Source organism: Nerophis ophidion, linkage group LG09, assembly GCF_033978795.1.
Source record: "Nerophis ophidion isolate RoL-2023_Sa linkage group LG09, RoL_Noph_v1.0, whole genome shotgun sequence".
NCBI classification, from domain to species: Eukaryota; Metazoa; Chordata; class Actinopteri; order Syngnathiformes; family Syngnathidae; genus Nerophis; species Nerophis ophidion.
In genome coordinates, this window is record NC_084619.1 from 48982955 (window position 1) to 48998813 (window position 15859).

At 40.2% G+C, this 15859-nt stretch overlaps 1 protein-coding gene across 1 annotated transcript in view; it reads left to right on the plus strand.

Annotated features, from left to right (window-relative positions):
- The window catches only part of LOC133559387 (zinc finger protein ZIC 5-like), a 32795-nt gene extending 31843 nt beyond the window's left edge, over nucleotides 1–952 (plus strand). The window contains exon 2 of the mRNA XM_061911118.1: nucleotides 1–952. This exon is cut by the window's left edge and continues 3 nt beyond it. Coding sequence (XP_061767102.1) covers nucleotides 1–575 — 575 coding nt within the window. The 3' untranslated portion in view covers nucleotides 576–952.
- The last annotated feature ends 14907 nt before the right edge of the window (nucleotides 953–15859 follow it).

Consider the following 15859-nt stretch of genomic DNA (forward strand, 5'->3'; position numbering starts at 1 on the left):
AAAAACCATTCCAGTGTGAGTTCTGCGAGCGACGCTTTGCCAACAGTAGTGACCGTAAAAAACATTCCCAAGTGCACACTTCGTCAAAACCCTACGACTGCAAGGCCCTGGGTTGCACCAAGTCCTACACACACCCAAGCTCTTTGCGCAAGCACATGAAAGTCCACATCAAATCATCGCCTACCTCTGAACCCTACGACATATACAACTCTATCCATCACCACCAACAACATCAGCCTCTTCTGGAGCCACTGGACCTTAAAATCAACCACCTGTCCCCAACATTCAGCAATCAGAACCGAAATTTTGACTTTGATATCAGTTTAGCCAACAAGTTCCACCACAAGCTAGAGCCTAGTTCGTCTCCGTTGGCCATGCCCTTGGACCTATCTCTGTCCGGACTAAGGAGTCACAGGACCTCAGGAAGAAGTCACCAGTCAGCCAACCCAGTCATACCTGAGTTGCCGAATATTAAGGAGTGGTATGTGTGTACCAGAACTACAGCACAAAGCTTTCCTCTGCCTCACCCCGATGACATCAAATCTGAACCCAGCGACGACGAGGACTACACGTAAGTTGGAGGTATTTAAGAGCTAATGAACACACTGTACCGAGGAGGTGTGGAACTGGGATGTTTGATAAGAGCATATTATTATTTTTGCATTCTCTGGTTAACAAAACAACACCTGGGACTTTTATCTTGAAGCTACGCATAAATTATGCATAACAGATTATTATTTTGACAGCTACGTACGACAACACTGTCTGTATGACTGACATGCAGAGTTTGTCCTTCTCCTTACAACAGAACGGCCGAGGGATCATTACAAATTCTTGATGGAGTGTAGTTTAATCCACATGTATTTTAACGGCGACAGTTTACATTTTTTTCTGTCATTATTTTTTTTATACACCACTACAAAGCATATGAAATAAAACAATTAAAATTGAATGTCAGCTTTATTTGAAGGGGACCTATTATGTAAAACTATTTTTTTCCACCTATTGGTACCTGTGTATTTAGGATTAAGTCCCGGAAATGTGAAATTAAACCATGGAGGCATGGTGGGGTGTTTATGAAACAATCTTGCGTTCTTTCATATTTCCTAAAAACGAGCCATTTTGGAATTTACCCCATTTGTAACGTTTTTTCTATTGGTGACGTCAGCGGGTATCTCCATATTAGAGATTGACTCATTGTTGGCATTTGGCTGTATATCGGTATCGGCCTCTTTTTAATCGGTATTGGTCTTCTTTTTTTTTAAATCAGCAGATACAATACTGTAGGGCTGGGCGATATGGCCTTTTTTAATATCTCGATATTTTTAGGCCATGTCACGATGCACGATATATATATCGATGTTTTGCTTTAGCCTTGAATTAACGCTTGATACATATAATCACAGCAGTATGATGATTCTACGTGTCTAAAATAAAACATTCTTCTTTATACTGCAATAATTTATGCTCATTTTAAACTTTCATGCAGAGGGGGAAATCACAACTAAGTAAATTGACCAAAACTGTATTTATTAAACAGTTATTAAGCAGTGGCACAAACATTGTCATTTCAAAACAGAAAGTGCAAGATTGTCAGAGACATTTTAAAACAAGCTCTGAGTGAACTTTTGAGCTTGATGTCACTAAGACGACATCAAAACAACACTAAATTAAAGTGCACTTTTTGTACAGAACGCCACTACAATATTAAAAACAAATAAAGTGCACTTTTGTGCATGATGTCACACAAGATATTTCAATAACTGTCAAATAAAAATGAGCTGCATAATAGGAAATCTAATAGTGTATGTCCTTCGCTATGTGGTAGGTTCCTGCGGACGTTATCTCCTTTTGTTGTTGACTATTATTTCCATACGGTGTTGATGTGGAAATGGTTGCCTCAGCATTTTGTTGGTGTGGCACTGAACAGAGATGTTGACATGTGGAGTTTCAAGCACTCTTTATTCTCTAGCGGGTGACTTTCTAAATGATGCTACAAATGAGCAGTAGTTATACTTTTTGTTGCAATGCTTTTGCCCCACACTTGACAAATTACGGTTGTCTGTTCAACATATTCCCGTTTGAAGCCAAACCACAGCCAGACGATGGACCCCCTGGTGTTTTTCTTGGGAGTTAATTCTTCCTTCATTTGTTACCAGATTCACACCTTCTTTCTCTCGTATTACCACTCGCACCACAGCTAACGTTACCCATGCCGCTACCTCTCTGCTCCGCGAGGGCGTATACGTATGTGACGTATGTAAGAAGGTAAGTTTGTTTTATGTCTCTGTGAGAAGGAGAGACAAGGAAGAGTGAGGAACGCCTGTAGTGTAATGCCCGCAGCTAAAAGCAACTGCGTGAGAACGTATACTCGAATATCACGATAGTCATTTTCTTTATCGCACAGAGACAAACCCGCGATATATTGAGTATATTCGATATATTGACCAGCCCTACAATACATACACATGTGATAAGAGTATTTAGCATATAAAAACATAATTAGTGAAGTAGATAAGATATAACCACCGTGCACCAGCCAGTCTGCCCTGCATGTGAAAAGTTGCCTATTTATTTTTCCATGCCCCCTTCACTCTCTCTCTTTCTCTTCCTGGAATGTCGGTCACTTGTACACAATATATACACAGTCGTGGTCAAAAGTTTACATACACTTGTAAAGAACATAATGTCATGGCTGTTTTGAGTTTCTAATACTTTCTGCAACTCTTATTTTTTTGTGATGGAGTGATTTGTCAGAGTTATTTGGTGACGAACCCCAAGATGCAGAGATGGAGGCAGGCATGGAGTGAGCAAACATGATTTTAATATAATTACTAAGACAAAACCAAACAAAGGGTTCAAACCAAAAGCGCGCACGTGGGCGGATAAAAAACAAAAGACCTAGCGTGGAAGGTAACAGGTATCTAACAGAAAACATAAAAACTGGAAACAGCTAATGGCTAACAAACAGCTTACCGCTACGACGACCAGGACAAGATGTAGCACGACAGGTAATAGCTGAAATGATGCCAGACACGACAGGTAGCAAAGACACAAGAGTGACATGAGGCAACGACAATACAAATGACAATACAATGATCCAGCAACTGACACAAGACAAAGTAGGTACAAATAGGAGCCGGCTGATTGGCAACAGGTGTGGCCAGATGCCAATCAGCCGCAGCTGAAGGGGAACACAGCACTCAGGGAACAAGACAGGAAGCTGACAAAATAAGAGCACTAGACAGGAACTAAAGAAAGGAAATACTAAACACACTGAGGAAGAACACAGCACTCAGGGAACAAGACAGGAAGCTGACAAATTAAGAGCACTTGACAGGAACTAAAAGACAGGAAACAGACAAATGCAGAGGAAAAAATTAAAACAGACAAACTGTCAGGGGCAAGCCTGACATGATTGGAGCACATACTTGTTGGTCACAAAAAATATTCATGAAGTTTGGTTCTTTTATGAATTTATTATGGGTCTACTGAAAATGTGACCAAATCTGCTGGCTCAAAAGTTTACATACAGCAATGTTAATATTGTCCTTTGGCAAGTTTCACTGCAATAAGGCGCTTTTGGTAGCCATCCACAAGCTTCTGGTTTAATTTTTGACCACTCCTCTTGACAAAATTGGTGCAGTTCAGCTAAATTTGTTGGTTTTCTGATATCGACTTGTTTCTTTAGCATTGTCCACACATTTAAGTCAGGACTTTGGGAAGGCCATACTAAAACCTAAATTCTAGCCTGTTGTAGCCATTCCTTTACCACTTCTGACATGTGTTTGGGGGTCATTGGGCTGTTGGAACAGCCAACTGCGCCCAAGACCCAACCTCCGGGCTGACGATTTTAGGTTGTCCTGAAGAATTTGGAGGTAATCCTCCTTTTTCATTGTCCCATTTACTCTCTGTAAATCACCAGTTCCTTTGGCAGCAAAACAGGCCCAGAGCATATTACTACCACCACTACGCTTGACGGTAGGCATGGTGACACATCACATTGACAAAAATAAGACCTTCTGGAGGAAAGTTCTGTGGTCAGATGAAACAAAAATGTAGCTGTTTTCAGTAGACCCATCATAAATTCATAAAAGACCCAAACTTCATGAATGTTTTTTTGTGACCAACAAGAATGTGCTCCTATCACTCTATCACAAAAAATAAGATTTGATTACTGGAAACTCAAGACAGTCATGACATTATGTTCTTTACAAGTGTAAACTTTTGACCACGACTCTATCTTCTGCTTGACTTTCAAAACTTATATTTTTTTGGCCAGGAAATCCAGTTTTTGTCCTTTTTTCCCGGCACTCTCTGTCATTCACACCTCTCCACCACCGTTGGCAAGACCAAACCGTTGGCAAGACCAACGAGCCGTCAACGGACATCAGGGACATGATTGTAGACCTGTACAAGACTGGAATGGACTACAAGACCGTTAACAAGAAGCTCTGGTATTGGTGCAAATGTTGATGAAATATAAGATACAGGTTGAACACCCTCGCCTGGGAGCTCCATGCAAGATTTCACCGGGTGGGGTAAGAATTTTTGTGATAAAGGTGAGGGAGCACCCCAGCTTAGTACTGTCAAGGAAGTTGGGTGCACAGTCCACAAGAAAAGTATTAGTAACACACTTGTCAAAGTGTGTTACTAATGCTTTTCCTTCAGTGCTCAAGATGACACATATACAGGTGCTGCTCTATAAGTTAGAATATAACCAACAAGTTTATTTAGTCCAGTAATTTCATTTAAAAAGTGAAACTTATACATTCATAACACACAGACTGATATATTTTAAATTTTTATTTATTTCAGGCCTGGGCAATTATTTTGACTCGGGGGGGCCAAATTTAGAGAAAAAAATGTGTCTCGGGGCTGGTATATCTATTTTTAGGAACACGAATACAAAACCTCACAATGTCTGATTGAATGCTAAAAACGTTATGATGGAATGAAATTGTATTTTGTTTTACTGAATAAGACACCCAGAATGTACAAACCCCGTTACCATATGAGTTGGGAAATTGTGTTAGATGTAAATATAAACAGAATACAATGATTTGCAAATCATTTTTAACCCATATTCAATTGAATGCACTACAAAGACAAGATTTTTGATGTTCAAACTCAAACTTAATTTTTTTTTTTTTGCAAATAATAATTAACTTGATCTCGAGCCCAGAGAAGCCGGCGGCGTTTCTGGATGTTGTTGATAAATGGCTTTCACTTTGCATAGTAGAGCTTTAACTTGCACTTACAGATGTAGCAATGAACTGTATTTAGTGACAGTGGTTTTTTGAAGTGTTCCTGAGCCCATGTGGTGATATCCTTTAGAGATTGATGTCGGTTTTTGATACAGTGCCGTCTGAGGGATCGAAGGTCACGGTCATTCAATGTTGGTTTCCGGCCATGCCATTGTGTTAGACATAAATATAAACCGAATACAATGATTTGAAAATCATTTTCAACCCATATTCAGTTGAATATGCTACAAAGACAACATATTTGATGTTAAAACTGATAAACACTTTTTTTTTTTTTGCAAATAATCATTAACTTTAGAATTTGATGCCAGCAACATGTGACAAAAAAGTTGGGAAAGGTGGCAATAAATACTGATACATTTGAGGAATGCTCATCAAACACTTATTTGGAACATCCCACAGGTGTGCAGGCTAATTGGGAACAGGTGGGTGCCATGATTGGGTATAAACGCAGCTTCCATGAAATGCTAAGTAATTCACAAACAAGGATGGGGCGAAGATCACTAATTTGTAAGCAAATTGTCGAACAGTTTTTGAACATTTCTCAACGAGCTATTGCAAGGAATTTAGGGATTTTACCATCTACGGTCCGTAAAATCATCAAAAGGTTCAGAGAATCTGGAGAAATCACTGCACGTAAACGATGATATTACGGACCTTTGATCCCTCAGGCGGTACTGCATCAAAAACCGACATCAGTGTGTAAAGGATATTAACCACATGGGCTCAGGAACACTTCATAAAACCACTGTCAGTAACTACAGTTGGTCGCTACATCTGAAAGTGCAAGTTAAAACTCTACTATGAAAAGCCAAAGCCATTTATCAACAACACCCAGGAACGCTGCCGGCTTCACTGGGCCCAAGCTCATCTAAGATGGACTGATGCAAATTGGAAAAGTGTTCTGTGGTCTGACGATTCCATAATTCAAATTATACTTGGAAACTGTGGACGTGGTGTCCTCCGTAACAAAGAGGAAAATTACCATCCGGATTGTTATAGGCACAAAGTTCAAAAGCCAGCATCTGTTATGGTATGGGGGTGTATTAGTGCCCAAGGCATGGGTAACTTACACATCTGTGAAGGCACCATTAATGCTGAAAGGTCCATACAGGTTTTGGAGCAACATATCTTGTCATCCAAGCAACATTATCATGAATGCCCCTTCTTATTTCAGCAAAACAATGCCAAGCCACGTGTTACAACAGCGTGGCTTCGTAGTAAAAGAGTGCGGGTACTTTCATGGCCCGCCTGCAGTCCAGATATGTCTCCCATCGAAAATGTGTGGCACATTATGAAGCGTAAAATACGACAAGCCTCCGGACTGTTGAACAATTTAAGTTGTACATCAAGAAAGAATGGTAAAGAATTTCACTTTCAAAGCTTCAATAATTATTTTCCTCAGTTCCCAAACGTTTATTGAGTGATGTTAAAAGAAAAGGTGATTTAACACAGTGGTGAACATGCCCTTTCCCAACTACTTTGGCACGTGTTGGAGCCATGAAATTCTAAGTTAAATTATTATTTGCAAAAAAAAAAAGTTTATGAGTTTGAACATCAAAATATCTTGTCTTTGTAGTGCATTCAATTGAATATGGGTTGAAAAGGATTTGCAAATCATTGTGTTCCGTTTATATTTACATCCAACACAATTTCCCAACTCATATGGAAACGGGGTTTGTACTTAGTATAGTTCAAGACTTACGGTCATTAGAAAACGTCACTACACATTATAATGGCAGCTACAGTTTCCATCTTTAAGATCTAAAAAAAAATGTTTTCGGAATGTCCGGCGGGCCGGATTGAAAAGCTTAAAGGGCCGCATGTGGCCCCCGGGCCTTAACTTTCCCACAACTAATGAAAAAATCAAATTCAGTCCCTCAGAATATTTGAATGTTGCTTATGACAAAAAAAAAAAGGATTTTACAAATGTTGGCCAACTAAAAAGTATGAACATGAAAAGTATGAACATGCACAGCACTTGTCTATTAATGTTCTCATTCATCCAGGTCAATGTAATCTCAGGGCATTCAATCAATCGCAACTTGACTGTTTGGTTTGTCTTAAAAGATGTTTCATCTCTCATCCGAGTAGGCTACGTTAGTTCGTACTCATAGACTTAGACTGGTCCGATCTAGTCTTGCGGCTGGTACCAAAACCCCAAATATTTATACTCCAATACCAGGAGGGTGTGCCAGGGCAAAGATGGTTTCGCCCTAAAAGCACTGTTTTGATTCTGGTCACTTGTGACCAGAATGTTTCTAACTCCTGTTATTTGTTGGAGGCTAAATTGCAGAGTGTTTTAGGAATGGTTGAAAGGACAATGTTGTATGTAGGGGATAGGTAGTGTCGTAGACCACCTCCTCTGTTCAGGGATGGTTTTTCAACCTTAACATCAATCAATCAATCAATGTTTACTTATATAGCCCTAAATCACTAGTGTCTCAAAGGGCTGCACAAACCACAACACAAACCACTACGACATCCTCTGTAGGCCCACATAAGGGCAAGGAAAACGCACACCCAGTGGGACGTCGGTGACAATAATGACTATGAGAACCTTGGAGAGGACGAAAGCAATGGATGTCGAGCGGGTCTAACATGATACTGTGAAAGTTCAATCCATAATGGATCCAACACAGCCGCGAGAGTCCAGTCCAAAGCGGATCCAACACAACAGCGAGAGTCCCGTTCACAGCGGAGCCAGCAGGAAACCATCCCAAGCGGAGGCGGATCAGCAGCGCAGGGATGTCCCAAGCCGATACACAGGCAAGCGGTCCATCCTGGGTCCCGACTCTGGACGAGCAGTCCATCCTGGGTCCCGACTCTGCACAGCCAGTACGTCATCCATGGCCACCGGATCGGACCGGACCACCTCTACGAAGGAGAGTGGGACATAGGAGAAAAAGAAAAGAAACAGCAGATCAGCTGGTCTAAAAAGGGAGTCTATTTAAAGGGTACAGTATACAAATGAGTTTTAAGGTGAGACTTAAATGCTTCTACATAGATGGCTTCCTTTACTCCTCTACGTACCATCCGTCCTCCCTATCCAGAATCTCTCCATTTTTGTTCTTAAAGGAGTGCTGTTTCTAGCTGTGCCATACTTGGGCTTAGTGGTTGTTTTGTTTCCCCAATATATGAATCGGGGCATTCATGATTAACTTGTAGTCGTCCATCCACAGCGTTCGTTCTCCCACACAATACCTCAAAGCTAACTAGGGGAAATTGCACTTCAACGACTGTTGCTGGCTTTGACAGTAGGATTGCTCGTTTGCATCTCAACGGTTGTTTTTCTCACTACCATTTGGGGTTTGACTAGATCTGACCAATCTTAGTCTATGAACACGAACTGATGAAGCCTACTCGGATGAGAGGCGAAACGTCTTCTAAGACAAACCGAACAGTCCAGTTGCGATTGATTGAATGCCCTGAGATGTAAAGCACTCAATACTTTGCCTGAATTACTGCAGCGTCTCTAGGAATCGATCAGTGTGAGGTACATCTCAGGTGTTATGAGAGCCCAGGTCATACTTGCCAACCTTGAGACCTCTAAATTCGTGTTCAATGGAGAAGTTTGATCTACAAAATTTGCAGGCAGCATACCCATTCCCCTTCGAGCTGTCCTGGATGAACTGAAATTATTTTTTCCAATCAATTTGGAACTTGCAAGCGTACTTCTTCTTCTTACTCGCCGTCGCCATGTCTCTTCTTCGTTCTTCTGCTTCGCCTCTGTTATGTTTTTGGACATTACTACTTGCCGTAGTTTTGAAGCAATGCATGATGGGAATCTGGATGTTGTGTGTCAGTGTATTAACGTGCCGGCTGGAATGTACACACGCTGAGAAATAGCTCTGTGCCTGCCTACTTTATGGGTTATGGATAAACCTATGGATAACGGAGACGTATATAATAGTCTCCTTTTCAGGTGAAAGAGGACACTCAAGGAAGTGCCCTTAAAGGCCTACTAAAATGAGATTTTCTTATTTAAACGGGGATAGCAGGTCCATTCTATGTGTCATACTTGATCATTTCACGATATTGCCATGTTTTTGCTGAAAGTATTTAGTAGAGAACATCGACAATAAAGTTCGCAACTTTAGCAGACGATGTGCGCGTGACGTCACCGATGTGAGGGCTCCTCAGATCCTCACATTGTTTATAATGTGAGCCTCCAGCAGAAAGAGCTATTCAGACCGAGAAAGCGACAATTTCCCCATTAATTTGAGCGAGGATGAAAGATTCGTGGATGAGGAAATTTAGAGTGAAGTACTAGAAAGAAAAAAAAATAAAGTTAAAAAAAAAAAGGCGATTGCATTGGGAGCGATTCAGATGTTTTTAGACACATTTACTTGGATAGTTCTGGGAAATCCCTTATCTTTCTATTGTGTTGCTAGTGTTTTAGAGAATTAAATAGTACCTGATAGTCGAAGGGGTGTGTCCACGGGTGTGATGACGCCATTCTCTGAGGGAAGTCACAAAGCTGCAGCAGGACAGAAGCTCAGCTGATCTCCGGTAAGAGGCGACTTTTTACCAGAATTTTCCCACCGAAACCTCCTGGTTGACAAGTGGTCCAGAACCATGTTCGCTTGACCGCTCTGATCCATAGTAAAGCTTCACTCCTGGGAATTTTAAACAAGGAAACACTGTGTGTTTGTGTGGCTAAAGGCTAAACGCTTCCCACTCCATCTTTCTACTTTGACTTCTCCATTATTAATTGAACAAATTGCAAAAGATTCAGCAACACAGATGTCCAAAATACTGTGTAATTATGCAATGAAAAGAGACGACTTTTAGCCACAAGTGGTGCTGGGCTAATATGTCCCCTCCAACCAATAACATCACAAACACGCGTCATCATACGCGTCATCATTCCGCGACGTTTTCGACAGGAAACTCCGCGGGAAATTTAAAATTTTAATGTAGTAAACTAAAAAGGCTGTATTGGCATGTGTTGCAATGTTAATATTTCATCATTGATATATAAACTATCAGACAGCGTGGTCGGTAGTACTGGGTTTCAGTAGGCCTTTAAGGCACGACCCCAACATTGTTGTCCGGGTGGAAATGGGGACAAATTTGGCAGAATGGTTGCCCCGGGAGATTTTCAGGAGGGGCACTGAAATTCGGGAGTCTCCCGGAAAAATCGGGAGGGTTTGCAAGTATGGCCCAGGTTGATCTGATAATGGCCTTCAGCTCTTTGGCATTGTTGGGTCTGACATATCACATTGTCCTCTTAACAATACCCCATAGATGTTTTGTTATTGGGTTGAGGTCAGGTGAGTTTGCTAGACAACTAACCAGTTTTTAGAACTTTGTGCATGTGCAGGTACCAAGCCCTGTTGGAAAATAAAATCTGCATCTCCATTAAGTTGCTCAGCAGCGGGAAGCATGAAGTGCTCTAAAACTTTCTGGTAGACGACTGCAGTGACCGCGGACCTCAGGAAACGCATCGGACCACCACCAGCTGATGACATGCCACCCCAAACCATCACTGACAGTGGAAACTTCAAAGTTTTACTGTAAGGAATGAAATTACTGTAATAAAATAACTTTTTTGTCTAATTTTCATTTATTGAGCAGCACCTGTACATTCTGAAATTTGACAATCAACACCTGCAGTAAATGAGTCACAAAAGAGGAAAGGGGAGGTGTTTGATGGCAGAAGCTAAATGTGGTTTATAAGCCTAACAACATCATTCATACATACATCCATCCATTTCCTACCGCTTGTCCGTTCGGGGTCACGGAGGACGCTGTAGCCTATCTCAGGTACAATCGGGCAGAAGGCAGACTACACCCTGGACAAGTCGCCACTTCATCGCAGGGCCAACACAGATAGACAGACAACATTCACACACTAGGGCTAATTTAGTGTTGCAAATCAACCTATCCCCAGGTGCATGTCTTTGGAAGTGGGAGGAAGCCGGAGTACCTGGAAGGAACCCACGCTGTCACGGGGAGGACATGCAAACTCCACACAGAAAGATCCCGAGCCTGGGATTGAACCCCAGACTACTCAGGACCTGCGTATTTTGAGGCAGACGCACTAACCCCTCTGCCACCGTGAAGCCCTCATTCATACAGACAGGGTAAAACAAATAACTGGTCGCACGAATAAATGAACATAAATGCTTTGCCGTCTGTACTGCAGGTTGGCAACCACGTGGCCTTTTTGCAGGCAGGAGGCGAATATGATTACTGTTTAATACCTCCAGCACAGCGGATTTCAGTGAATTTTAAAGGTTTAGAAGCGAATATACAAGCCAGATAACTTGAAAAAGGGACATGAATGGGATGGATTGAATGCATATATATATATATATACATATATATATGTATATATATATATACATATATATATATATATATATATACATATATGTGAGTGGGAAAAATCCATAGACTACTTCATCTCTACAGAACTGTTTCATGAGGCGTTCCCTCAATGTCCTGACGATTGAGTATATAATAAACAAAATGCAAAGCCGTAGGCTTATTCAGATTCATCGAACAACTTAAATTTGGAACACAGCATCATCGTTTTCACAGCGTATTTGTTGTTAGAGGTAGAGAGCGTTTTAATGTAAAGTTCCAGATCTTTTTTAAAGGCACAAAAGATAGGACGGGTATTAAGAAACTTACATTTATGAATATAAAACTTAGCCAATAAAATAATGAGGTTGCAAAGGTAGAATTCCTTTTCAAATTTTTGTTCATACAGTGTAAAACCAAAAATCACATCTTTAAAGTAAAGCACAAATTTGTCATAAATATTGTCCAGGATGAAGCGACAGATGCCCTGCCATTGTGATCGAGTGTTTTCACAAGTCCAAAACAAGTGGTTGACAGTCTCTGGGTGCATGTTGCAAAAGGTGCAGGTAACATCAATGTCCTTCTTGTATCCAACCATCACAGTCTTTACAGGGTAATAGCGATGGATGATTTTAAATGATATCTCTTTGACTTTGTTGGTAACTAATTTATCTTAATCAAAAATGCGTGGTTATCTGTGTGACGACAAATTGAACCGGAAGTAGTATTTTAGCTTTTCCTATGCGTTTAGCATAACATAAACATCTTTGTTCAGCGGGAGTCCTATTGTTTTTTGTTTTTTTTAAATACAAAATGTCATTAAATAGTTGTCCAACTTCTTTTTTCAGAAATGAAAATAGAAAAAATGGCCCGAAATGTTTTTTTAATTTACATTTAAGAATAGGAAATAGAATGGACGGAAGGTACACAGACTTAAAACCGGTTTGATTTTCATTTTGTGTTTTGTTTAACAAAATGTAAAATCCCTAAAAAAAAATGTAATCAGAAAACCGACCAAACCTGATGCTTTTTCATATTCTGACACCGGAAGTTTTTTATTTTCAAAGTAAAAGTGGGGATAATTACTACGGGAGCTGCGTGCTTGTGACACTGGCTAAAATGTCTTCGGAGCACTACAAAATAATGATTTTAGGCATGGAACAACGAGGACTGGTATCTACACAAATCTCTACCCACAAAAGTAGAGACGAAAGAGAGCATGATTAGCAATTTGGCATGTTATCAATACTGATACATCCGGTCTGCGGGCCGGCATTCTGTCAGTCTGCTACCCCACGCTAGTGAGCATGCGCACAAACGCAAATATTTAATATATTTTCCTCGTACAAAATACTAATCGAAAGAAGTGATTTTAAATTGTTTATTTCCTTGTATGTTCTGAAATGTAGACCAGGGCTGTCAAACTCATATTAGATCGGGGGCCACATGGCGAAAAATCTACTCCTAAGTGGGCCGGACTTGTAAAATCACGGCACGATTACTTAAAAATAAAGACAACTTCAGATCTATGTCTAAAAATGGAACAAGCACATCCTGAAAATATACAATTCATAATGTTGTTGGGGTTTTGTAGCATGTTGCGGTTAATAGTATTCTATCTTTATTGGTCGTTATTTATATTTTCTGAATACATTATGTTCATCAGTCAACTCATTGGTGTTAATTTCCAATCTATCAAGATAAATTGCAGTCTGTTATTTATGTAGTTTGATCATTTTCCTTTGCTAGTGTACTAACATCACATGGTTTATTTTGTACATATGTAGTATTATCTAAAAAGATACAAAGAATAGCTATTGCGACATCCAGTGGACACAATTAGTTGCATTTTAATGAAATAAACTGGTGTTCTCAATGTGTCCACTGGATGTCGCAAAAGCAATTCTGCCAGGCAAGCAAATTATTTATACCAGGGTTGAACAAGCAAGAGGTACACAGTAAAGGAGTGCTGCGGCTCCTCTCCCTCGATTTTTTGGCTATACTAATTTCATTGTGTTCTTCATTATGTTTTTTGCAACTTCTCCAATGTTTTTTCCTCAGAATATTGAACTAACTTGAAGTGTTTTGTCAAGGGGGTTATTTGCGATATGTACTTTTTCAGAATGTGTTGGTTCCATTTTGGGCCAAAAAAAAACCATCTGAAGTTTTCATAGTGGCATTTTTAGGTTATTAAGTTAAAGTTAAAGTACCAATGACTGTCACACACTCACTAGGTGTGGCAAAATTGTTCCCTGCATTTGACCCATCACCCGGGAGGTGAGGGGAGCAGTGAGCAGCAACAGTGGCCGCGCCTGGGAATCATTTTTGGTGATTTAACCCCCAATTCCAACCCTTGAGTGCCAAGCAGGGAGGTAATGGGTCCCATTTTTTTAGTCTTTGGTATGACTCGGCCGGGGTTTGAACTCACAACCTACCAATTACCAATCCGACCCACGTGGAAATACATTTTCCACCATGCGACCCCTGAGCCAAAATGAGTTTGACACCACCGCATTAGACCCATATGGGCCAATCAGAGGACCTCCTTGTTCATTTGGGGTAACTTAACAGACCGTATGCGCATGAATCGAATATTAAGCTAAGTAACAGTCCCGTATACCAAAAGAGTGCTGATATTATTATTATTATTATTATATTTCTACTTTTAGATGTTTTAGATCAGGGGTGTCCAAAGTGCGGCCCTGAGGCCGTTTGTGGCCCTCAGCTAATTTTTTATTGGCCCCGGCACCCTTTAATAATACTACGGGAAAAGAAAATGAAACATAAAAATGTGGAATAAAACAGCAAACAGGTGGAATGTAACGAGAAAAAGTTGCAATTTTGTCTTTCATAGCACAAAGTTGCTGTGCAGGTGTTTATTTCATTTAAAAATGTCATTGCTCAAAAAATAATAATCAACCAAATTTTATGTTTTGAATTATTGACCTATTTAAAGCTCCAATTACTTCACATCAAAAATTTTATATTTTTTGGGTAAAATATTGCTTATTTTGTGGGTTTGCCGTGTAATAAAAACAACATTTTCTTTGACAAAAAGGGTATAAAATAAACAAACAAACCAACAGATTTATAAAATAATGAAAACTTATAATCAATAGATAGCTCTGAAGTTGATCAAGAGACTCATGCATTGGAAACAAAATATATGACACAATTTTAATATTTTTATGGATCACCAAGAATTTTTGTGGGACTTTTTTTTCTTTTTTTTTTTAAACTTGTCATTGCTCAAAATCAATGCTGTTATATTGATTATATCATACTAAAAGATTGGCTATTTTGTGTTTTTGCCAAGAAAATGGATTTGACAAAACAATAAAAAATTGGAAAAAATAAATAACTTTATATTGACAGTTGATTTGGATAGGATAGGTCTTTATTGTCATTGCACAAGTACAATGAAACTTTGTTTTCAGCACAAACCTGTTCAAGATTAGACAAACAAACAGTGTACAGGGTTACAGAACAAGAACGCTGATGGGTCCCCATAAAGCGCCCCGTAAAAGATGGGAACAAGGTAAACGCTTGGGAAGGATGAGTAAAAAAATACAATCCAGACTGGGCTCCTAAGGGGGCCCAGTTCGGAGTGGGAATAAACCTCCATAGCAAAGCACATATACATATTACAACATACATCTCGAGATATCTAGCAACAGAGGGAAGGTCGTTCAAGGTCATGGTGGTAGGCCGCAGCTCTCAGGCGCTGACCATCCATTCATCACCCCTAAGAGATTTGCATCGAAGGTGTTGGGTTGGGGGGGTGTATGTGTGGCGTATTTTTTTTTTTGTGGATGTGTGTGTGTATATATCTCTGTTCCGCGGCCTTGATGTATTGTGTTCAGTCGCTAGTCGAAAGTCAACAACAACAGGTGTGTGTCCATGAGAGACAAGAAGGGAGTTTGTTGTGTCTTCGCTGCACTGTCCTTCGGGAGAGTCTCGAAGCCAGGGAAACAATCCAAGTTAGAATTATTTTGTATAGGAGTGAAAATAAAATTTGCTTTACACTCTAAATTGTCTATGACTGGTCCTCAAAACCTGCGGGGTAGACAGTCCGATGTAATCCACAGTTCTTCCCGCATCCTCCACTCATTTGTGGCAGCTTTGGGGTACTTTGAAGACTGCCAGCAACTTCCAATTTGTCGACAAACCAGAGCAACACTTACTCCAATCAGCAGATGTCCTGTTGTAATAATTCCTAATAGGTGGATATCTTCACGTCCTCGACAGAAAAGGATCGCCAGGCATGGGGCACTCCTTCT